This window comes from Eutrigla gurnardus (assembly GCF_963514095.1).
Source record: "Eutrigla gurnardus genome assembly, chromosome: 4".
Taxonomy (NCBI): domain Eukaryota; kingdom Metazoa; phylum Chordata; class Actinopteri; order Perciformes; family Triglidae; genus Eutrigla; species Eutrigla gurnardus.
In genome coordinates, this window is record NC_139918.1 from 20,635,876 (window position 1) to 20,646,404 (window position 10,529).

Consider the following 10,529-nt stretch of genomic DNA (forward strand, 5'->3'; position numbering starts at 1 on the left):
ATGGCTGGTCCCGTTGGCCATGTGCTTCTGGTGCCGAAGTGTGATAAACACGGCACACTATAGCTGTTTGAGACTAAATGATATTTAAGGGGGATTGAGCGTTGTGTACTCAACTCGGCCGTTAATGTTGTGTTGACGGTTTTTAACAGCGCCGTGTTAATACACGGGTAACGTTACTGTTAGCATTGGCTAGCAGGATGGCCGTGATCATGTCACGCTGCTACACTGAAACATTTAGGGACTAGTGACATGCAGTTGGGTCAATCTATCTTATGTTATGTTAAAATTGTAATTATGTAAACTGTAACTTGTGTATCCTGGACTCACATTTGTTAATATCAGATCTCGCATGTATAGGGGCTGAGTTTAAAGCACATGCATCATATGGTCTAGTGGTTGAGTAGAAAACAAGCAAAACGACAGACATTCAGGCCAATTCAGCTATGAAGCAGCATATAATTGCTTGAGCAACATGATGAAACTAATGGAATCCTAATTAACATTGTGGACAACCTATACCTTGGAGAACTGATTGCTCAAGCATAGAAACTAATTCTGAATTGAAATTCACCTGAGTTGTCTGATGAACTAAAGTGTGGTTCTTATTTTAATCACTTATTCAGGTAGCTCAAGGGACAACTGGCATAAGCGCCGCAAGACTGGCGGTAAACGCAAGCCCTACCACAAGAAAAGGAAGTATGAGCTCGGACGCCCTCCTGCAAACACAAAAGTAAGAATAAGCCGGTGTTTACCTGCTTTAAACTGACTTTATGTGAAGTGGCGTGGATGAAGAAAACATGACCTTAGGTTTGTCTTTTTTGAGCCGTTTTGGTTCAAAGTTTTAGACTTACCAATGCTAGGACTCGTCATAGTTACACTGACACGCTTCAAAAAAATATACGTACGGTATAGTACAGTTTTCTGTTAACCATCAGAATTCAATCTTTACAAATAAAGAACCTGAATCTATTGGTGGTCTAATTTTAAAATGTCTTTCTTTAGATTGGACCTCGTCGCATCCACACAGTGAGGGTCCGTGGTGGAAACAAGAAGTATCGTGCTCTCAGGCTCGACGTTGGTAACTTCTCATGGGGATCTGAGAGTAAGTAAATGCCATGTTCATGTCATGGGTCTGATCGGTCATGTTCCACACACCTTTCTATGATGATAACTTGTCCAGTTCTGCTACTGAATGCAAGTGCTGATATCAAAGACACCTGAGAAAGCTCTGCATTGCATTTTTAAAGATGTACCTTATCCATGTTAAGGTGGAGGTGGTTGCTTTGGCTAAAGGCTGTTGATTTGTGTTTACCCAGGCTGCACACGCAAGACCAGGATCATTGATGTGGTCTATAAAGCCTCAAACAACGAGCTGGTCAGAACCAAGACCCTGGTAAAGAACTGCATCGTCCTGGTTGACAGCCTTCCCTACAGGTAGTGGTATGAGGCCCACTTTGCCACTCCTCTGGGACGCAAAAAGGGAGCCAAGCTGCTATGTGCAGATAATTTATGACAAATAAGTTACAACCTAGGTCAAAAGATGACTCAATTGCTAGTGTTGGCTAATCTGGAAAAGTCAGTATTGAGTGTTCTCTTTATGTACGACCAACTTGACTTTATGACAAACAAGTAGCATCCTAGGTCAAAAAATTATGCAATCAAACGGTTGCATTATACGTGCTATCTGGTCCAAGTCTTTCCATGAAGATAACTGTTTGCAGGACTTCAGCTGAATGAAAGTGATGATAAGGTAAAAATTCTGAGAAAGACCTGTTACCTACAGACATCTGCTGCACTCTTAAGTTATAAATTAGACCTCTGTTGCCTTTTAAACCAGGCACTTGGCTGTGAAGTGGCAGATGGAGGGCTGTTGACTATTTGAATGCCTCCACGTGTGGATTAGTATACCAGTGGGGGACAGGTGACGGAACTAGAAAGAAACCCGCTCTTGTCACTTGTACTCCCAAATGTATTATATTAATGCTTAAATTATTCATCCGTCCTATTTTCTGCCACCGTGGAGGTTCCTGCTACCTGAGGAAGATCAAGGCCAAGAAATGGCAAATGGATGTACAGCTGTTTGATACGTCAATAAAATCCAAACACCCCCAACTGCCTGCTGTCACTGCTTCATTCTTTTTCAGTGTTAGTGATGTTAAACTCATCGACTTGTATAATCATAGCCACATGATTTCAAATAAAACGTGTTTTATCTAATAATCAGGGTTTGGGAGCATTATTTTATTTTTTTTAATTTAATGTTTAGATAACCACTTTTTAATTGTTGAAGTAAAATGTTACACAAATGGCTGTAGCAATGAAAGATGCTGGGAGACGCTTTCATTGCTACGCTGGGAGACTAGGATCTATACAGGGTTTTCCAGGAATATTAAATGTGCCTGTTGGTATATGCTTGTGTGCATGAATCCACCATAAAGATCCTAAAAATGCTAACTTCTTCAGAATAAACTAATGACAGATTAAAGATAGTCGTTGGCGATTTGATTTCAAGGACGATTTTTTTTTTTTTTGTAACTATTCGATTCAGTAACTTGTAACCAAAATGCTATATCCATGAAATAAACATGCAATAATGCGAGTGAGACTATCTGTATTCTTCTGAAAGATGAAAAAATAAACAAACAGAATTACTTATTTAACATATTTATTCTATAAAAAAAGTAGCCCTGCATAACATTTTCTGTTGAATACAAAAATGTAATGCGCAGTTATTTTTAACATTTTTCAATAGACTACATGCTGGCAGGGGAGAGAGTGTCTTAAATGTATTAAAACATTAATCCTAAGTAAGAATCACTATTCATCCGATTAAATGCATTTATATTGATTATTGGTGAAGCCAAAACGATTCATTCTATTTATTTATTTTAGCAGATGGATTTAGTTGAATCGGTAGGATCTTCACATTATACTCTTATTGGCAGTGATTCTTAGGTTTCTTAGTGGCAGAAATGCTAAATTAACATTTTAACATGAAATTAAAATGTCATTATTCACATCATGTCTGATGTTTTAGCACCTGTTCACCACAATGTCCTCAAGTCAATATTTGAGTCCATTTCCATATTGAGTAATGCAATTATTTGTAGAAAGAACTGAAGGACGCCATAAAGGAATGCAATCCATGTAAAATATTTAAATTTGAATCCCACGACTTTAAAGCAAGTAATCGATCTTCAGTAAGTATTTCAACTTATAAAAAATGACTTGATTTGCTGTATGTCATAATCAGTTTATGTGGCCAAAAGCTAACGTGGATGACACAATACAATTGTGTATTGGTCCCCATCTCCACCAGCGCAATTCTCAAATCAGGATATTCCTCTACGGTATGAGCCAAATTCCTTTAATCACATCAGATTTACATTGTGAATGTAAAGCAAATACAGCTTATACAAGACATCAGAATCCATTGCTTGGGGACCTCAGATAATAAATGATGATCCTCGGTAGGAGCATTTTGCCCCGGAGCCTGTGTAAAGTAACACACAAAACGACACATGATCATTCCTGCTTCTGTGATTGGTCGAGAAGGCGCAAAGCTATGTAGGCTAAAGGTTGTGCTCGACTAGTCTGTGGTCAGTTTGCTGTAGCGACACAACGATGTTGTTTAACAAGGTACGTGTATAACTAGCTATAATTCACGAGCATATTTTTCACGAATGAATGTTTTTTTTCTCTGCAGTTTGTTACGTACGTTTCCTGTCGTCGAATTAATTGAACGCTTTGCTCTAAACGTCACTGGCTAACCTTAGCTTACGGTTTACACAACATCCTCAGTGTCCTGTCATGTTACTCAGTCGGTATCGTCTGTGGCTCTCATGTATTGTATTTATCGTTAACGTTAAGTCACAGAGCTAAGAATATGTCTCTGTCTCTCTGTCTGACCCGCTATCTCTGTTGAAAACAATCAGTTGAAATCAATCAGTTATCAGTTGTTGGGCTTGTTTTTGAAAAACCTGAAGGTCGTCAAACGAATCTTTCTCGAGAGAGACCTCACAAGGTGAATTAGTTTTCTTTGGTGTGGTGGTGCAGAACATTCTGGAAGTGACCATGTTTCTACCTTTTATTTGAGATGTGGATCGCTTGACTATAACGATTGTTATTGCACTAAATAGTCACTACGTATTTACTATTGCAGAATAATTACTTTAGCTACACAGTAAAACTTATTTTAAATGTCTATTGTATGTATGTGTGTGTATGTATATATGTATATATATATAGTATGCATCTATTGACCTCTCTGTATGTGTGTGCATGTGTTCAGCAATATAAAATATGTAATATTATATATAATATAATAATACACTACACGGGGGTGTTTCCTTAACGTGCAAGGAAGTTGTTGTGATATATTTGTATATAATGATTATATACATTTAATATATAATGATTATATACATTTACCATAAGCAAGGTTTTCAAAACGTTTACAGACATTTGAATTACTGACATATAATAAAGACATAGTGAAATCTAGAGCTTTTTTTTTAAGCAAAAAATTATATTCGGTGGTAATTAAATAATATCCGGGGCTTTAGCCCCAAATAAAACTGCCTAGTGATGCCACTGCCGACAGATTTTTTTAAATGACACATTTTGACTATGTCACCCAAAACCAACCATTGTGGGCCTCATAAAAACAGATAATATGGCAGGGCTGTTTTGTTGGACTGCATTATAATGGGCAAGTGTACCTCATAATAAAGTACATTTTGAATAATGGCCCCTTTCAAACATTGTATGGCATTTGTAACCCTGCACAGGTACTCAAAGCCAGTCTGCGAACTGGGATCCGGTTGCAGAGCTTCGATGCTGCTGCAGCGTCTCATGCCGGCCAATCAGCAGCCGTCGGCTACTCATTTGGTGAGTAAGGTGTAGATACCGATAACATATTTTGAAAGCGTAAGATCACATTTTGTCATACCTGCTTTAAAACAATACTCATATGCATTGATCCCTGCCTCAAGATTCCAATATATGTGACACAATGCACCGTCTATTCTATGCCAAAATATATATCCACAGTTTGTGTTGGGCTTCAGCAGTCAGTCACACAAAATCAGCCAAATCTGTTATTATTAAATCAATATTATATTTGTTCAGAAGTGCTGCATTATATGTAGATGATATTGCTCAATATGTTACCGTAAAATAGTGAATAAATGCACAATCCAAAAAGCCAAGATATGAAATAGATTTGTTGACACAAAAAATAAATGTACTCTTTTGGTGTAGTTCAGTCCCAGTCTCCATCGTGGGCTGCTTTTTAACTTCATGGTTGCAATGTCTGTAACATTGCGATTCACAGTAGTGAACCAAGTTTCGAAGCTTTGTCATCACATCATCTGCCCGTCTCCGTTTTAAAGTGTGTGTTGAAGTTTCCTTTCATGGGTCTTGCCAACAGAGCTGTCGGATCAGCAAAAGGAGTTCCAACAACTGGCGAGGAAGTTTGCACGTGAAGAGATCGTCCCTGCTGCAGCTGCTTATGACCGGAGTGGTGAAGTGAGTATAGCCCAAAGATTAGGTGGCAGTGAGTGTATAATGCATGATTAAATAATAAGGTATTCTAATGTATATATAACTCTCTTATTTCATCTCTTATTTTTAGTGATTAAAAATGTTTTCTTACCACTCAGCCTGGTGCTGTCGAGCAAGGAGAACTTCCACTTTAATCGATGCTAAAATTTATAATTTTTCAGTATCCTGTCCCCATCATCAAGAAAGCATGGGAGCTGGGTCTGATGAATGGTCACATTCCACAGGATTATGGTATGTCATTTTCATGCTCATTGACTGTTTTAAAATGACCTGCCGTATTTTCACCTCATTCATAAGTAACACCATCCTGGGTTCCCCCTACGTGGTCGGCCATGCAGATCATGGCACATCTTGCCTGGCATCAATTTAGTTTGTTGATGATGGCCTATAAAATAGCCACATGTAATAAATATATACATAAATTTAACTGGCTGTGTGAAATAGCCTAGGCTTAGGTGTATTGATTTTCTTTTTAATGTCAGTGGAGATGGTTTATCTCACACCCTGTTATGTTTGTCTTCAGGTGGAATGGGCTTGTCGATCTTTGATAACTGCCTCATCACAGAAGAGTTGGCTTATGGCTGCACAGGAGTACAGACTGCTATTGAAGCAAACTCTCTGGGAGTAAGTTGTCGTTAATGCTAGTGTTTCTTTAGCTCTTCACCAATTATTGAAGGAGTCCGTTAATTCGATCACAAATCACAAAAAATTGACTTTTATGGTTCTTAATCAAAGGAAACATACATAAAAGAAAGCATACTTGCAAAAGTCCAAACCCACTATTAAATCCACAAATGTTATGTATACTGATTTAACTGAATCATTGGGATCAACCATGAGCATACAATTCTTCATCACACCTATGCTGTGCATGCTGCAACCTGTTATTCTAAAATGTTGTTTCATGAGAGAGAGGATGATGCATTGAGCGTTGTTACGCCCCGGCCTAGGGGCAACCTGAACGCAACATAAAAAGGTGCTCTCCCTTTTTCCCCCAACCCCCCAGCAATAACGAAAAACAGGTGGATGCAGTCCAACACAGATTTATTTGTTGACTTCAGGCTGAGCACGGCCAACAAAGCAAACAAAACTCTTATTTTAGAAACTAGCTTACCTACCAAAGAAAATAACGAGAAAAGAAAACACAAGCTTCTTTCCTGCCTACCTAACTCAAAACAGGAGAAAAAAAGGTTCCTAAAATAAAATGGCTACTCACCCCTACCTACCCAGACTGCTTTTTAAATAAGTCACTATGGGCATCAACACAAATTCAAACGCACAGAAGGAACTCTGGCTCTAAGTACAACAATATTCATATATATTCATATTCATATAGGATTGTGGATAGATTTTTTAGACCAATCACTCTAGACTGCATGAATCACAACGATGATTAATAAAAGTGGTTGTAGCTCCGTTAGAATCAAGTTATATCTGCTTCTCCCACACAGCAAATGCCTGTTATTTTAGCTGGCAGTGAAGCACAGAAGACTAAATATCTGGGGAGGATGACCGAGGAGCCTCTTATGTGTGTAAGTATTTAACTTAAGTAATTCTCAATTGGAACACTATTTCTAGAATTAACAGCCGCACATAGCTTCTTGTGAAGAGATGCCCTGGCATCTCATACTACTTCACTAACGTGTGGTACGGCACCATCTCCCATTAGTTTTAACGGTGTGGTGTGTTTCTGGCAGGCGTACTGTGTGACGGAGCCCGGGGCCGGCTCTGATGTGGCCGGCATCAAGACCCGAGCTGTGAAAATGGGTGACGAGTATGTCGTTAATGGGCAGAAGATGTGGATCACAAATGGTGGGAAAGCTAACTGGTATGTAAACGCTAATCATTGTTGTCACTGTCACTTGTGTTTTTCATTTCAATAAAAGCTTAATGAAAGGGTTTATGAATAAAACATCTGTCCATTGCTCTGAACTTTGGATACGTCTTTCATATTCCTAGGTACTTCCTCCTGGCCCGCACTAACCAAGATCCGAAATGTTCACCAGGCAAGGCTTTTACCGGCTTCATTGTGGAGGCTGACACTCCAGGGATTCAAATAGGGAGGAAGGTGAGATGAGGCTGAATTTTTTTTATTCTCTTTACACATGAACCGGTTTTGTAATAAAATCAATATTCTTCTTGTATCAAAGGCGTAAATGCAGTTTTGTATGCATGTTTTCAAGTTTCTTATACCCATGTTGGTGTGAAGAAAATGTTTTTTGAATAGTTGATATTTAAAAACAATATATTGTATTTAAAATTGCTCCGGTTTCTCTCATGATTTAGACACACAGACTTGGTGAATGTCGCTCTCATTTGAGACTTTTAAGTTTACATTATTCGTCTCCCTTTGATGTGCATTATGAACTCTTTACTTACTCTCTCTACTTTTAGATTAGTGCTGTATAAATTATCATGAGATAGAATTGCATTATAATTGATAGGGAAACTGTGTGGGAATGTCCTATCCAGTCAGGGTGGTCCCATAAACCAGTCCGATAATGGACTCTGCTGTGCTCACCACAAGATGACACGTGCTTGTGCTTTGTTTTGTGCTTGTAGGAGATGAACATGGGCCAGAGGTGCTCTGATACCAGAGGCATCACCTTCGAGGATGTGAGGATACCGAAGGAGAACGTCCTGATTGCAGAGGGATCTGGCTTCAAGATTGCCATGGGTGCCTTTGATAACACTAGGCCACCGGTAAGCGGTTCCGCCTGTATGAAATCTGTAACACCATGTATAGATGTTGCTTGTGTTCCTCCAAGGATGGCTCACTTTAAAAAAAAATTGAAATAACAGGAATTCATTTGTATTAATAATATGTTTTATTGGTTCAGGAATAAAAAAACTGTGTCAGTATAAAACACATGTATTGATCAATGCAAACATTGCATTGTGGCTAAACAGGAACTTTTACTTAGTCGGCATTATCGTCAGCTCTTTTCTCCCTCTGATTTGTGTTGTATAACATGTTATGTGAACATTACTATTTTGGCCTCGTCATAACATAACCGTGGTAGTGAACTTTAGTCAATTGCGTCTTCATGCAAATGTACAGTAACCTTTGGATTTGTGTTCTTCAGGTAATGAATCAACTGAGGCCTGCACCACACACTTATAACCAGCACACCTTTACACCTAAAGGCCATTTTCTGTTGCTGCAACCGAACGGTTTTAGGCTTTTAAACAACCTTGATGACTTATGTCTGCCATGTTAACTCGTGTAATTAATGCATTGCAGGTGGCAGCTGGAGCAACAGGCCTGGCACAGAGGGCCCTTGAAGAAGCTACCAATTATGCACTCGAGAGGAAAACATTTGGCGTAGCTATTGCTCAGGTTTGTTTACTTTTTTTTTATCAGCAGAACACAAGGTCTGCAGGCTTTATATACTGACATATCCCATTGAGTTTACTTAATAGCAGTATTCACTGTAGAATGCTTTATTTTTTAAAAATAAATTAAATGATGGTGGCAATACTGTCATTATTGTAACTATAATGATAACTGACTCTGAGGGGTTATAACTACAAAGATGAGTACTGGATCAACCGCCCCCCCCTCTCTCTCTCATCCTATTGCACAGCACCAGGCCGTGTCCTTCCTCCTGGCTGAGATGGCGATGAAGGTGGAGCTGGCCAGGATGGCGTACCAGCGCTCTGCCTGGGAAGTGGACCAGGGCCGCAAGAACACCTACTATGCCTCCATCGCCAAGGCCTTTGCTGGAGACATCGCCAATCAGGTGGCCAGCGATGCTGTTCAGGTATTTGGAGGCAACGGCTTCAACAGCGAATACCCGGTGGAGAAGCTGATGAGAGACGCCAAGATCTACCAGGTGGGTGGTGATGACAACGTTGTGCACACAATCACTGCCAACGGGGGGATTTGGCAAAACTTAATTTGCTCTTTCCTTTGTAGATCTACGAGGGCACAGCTCAAATCCAGAGACTCATCATCGCCCGAGAACATCTGGGAAGATACAAGAAATGAACACTACACATCTGACTTCTCATTCAAATGTCTTTTTTTTGGTTGCAATTTTTCTACACATAGATCTGCTTATGTCAGCAGCATTTGCGACCCTTGTAGCGGGCTAAATTCTGTATAAACTAAACTCAACTTAAGTTGTGGACTCACTGAACTGAGGTGTAACAACTAAAACCATAACTTAACAGACAACCAATCACGCTCACATTCACATCTACGGGCAATTTAGATCTACGTGGCCATGAGCAGCAGCAGTGGCTCACATTGGGTACCTCAATCCCCACCGCAACTCAAAGGACATGTTACCCAGCTTACTTGCCAGTCATCCGTCCCCACATGTGTCTGATTTCTTCCCTGGCAAGCTGCGACCCCACTAACGTCCATTCTCCTCCTATTCCATTTCTATGATTGTGTGCCTTAACAGCATCCTGATGTGCGTTTTTCGATCCGACCCACATCCTGAAGTGGTAGATAGCAGTCCACCTTTCTCATCGGAGAACATCATAACCCAATCTACAAGACCTATCCCATTTTATAAGGGTTCACCAAATGCATCTCAGGACTGTGGCCTTACTTTGTGACTTGATGCACAAAGTCTTCATGCAAAAGATCACATCACCTACAGCTCCAGCCTCTCTAGGTTGTAAATAATGTCTGCTATTAATTTGTAAAGTTGGTTCTATCTGATATAACTGTGTGTTTGATTAAGTTGAAGTTGATTATCATAAACCAAGCAGAACCGGTTAAATCTCGATCTATACAAATCTTTTTCTAATAGAATGTGTTAGAAACAGGAATATGTCTAATTATTATAAAATGTATGTTATAATAAATTTGATCTGATTTAGAAATTAGGTCCATTCTAGATGGTGATTTGCATCTATCGCTCTCCTGGTGGGGTTAATCAGATATATTGTGTTAATTGAACGCACTCTAATGTGACCTAAACGTGACCTTAATATACTTCTGTTGAACA

The 10,529-nt window shown here is 39.4% G+C and overlaps 1 protein-coding gene and 1 pseudogene across 2 annotated transcripts; both read left to right on the forward strand.

The window, feature by feature from the left end:
* Positions 1–1,528, forward strand: LOC311011764 (small ribosomal subunit protein eS8-like; annotated as a pseudogene). Its single transcript, XR_014599448.1, has 4 exons — positions 1–38; positions 595–730; positions 1,003–1,102; positions 1,317–1,528. The product of XR_014599448.1 is annotated as a small ribosomal subunit protein eS8-like (transcript).
* Positions 1,529–3,541: 2,013 nt separating this feature from the next.
* On the forward strand, positions 3,542–10,529 carry acadm (acyl-CoA dehydrogenase medium chain). The gene is made up of 12 exons (XM_084007953.1): positions 3,542–3,639; positions 4,791–4,890; positions 5,432–5,529; positions 5,727–5,796; positions 6,089–6,189; positions 7,017–7,097; positions 7,263–7,393; positions 7,525–7,633; positions 8,128–8,268; positions 8,810–8,905; positions 9,153–9,401; positions 9,485–10,529. Exons 1-12 carry the CDS (start codon positions 3,625–3,627, stop codon positions 9,554–9,556), a joined length of 1,263 nt encoding a protein of 420 aa, XP_083864079.1. The 5' UTR covers positions 3,542–3,624; the 3' UTR covers positions 9,557–10,529.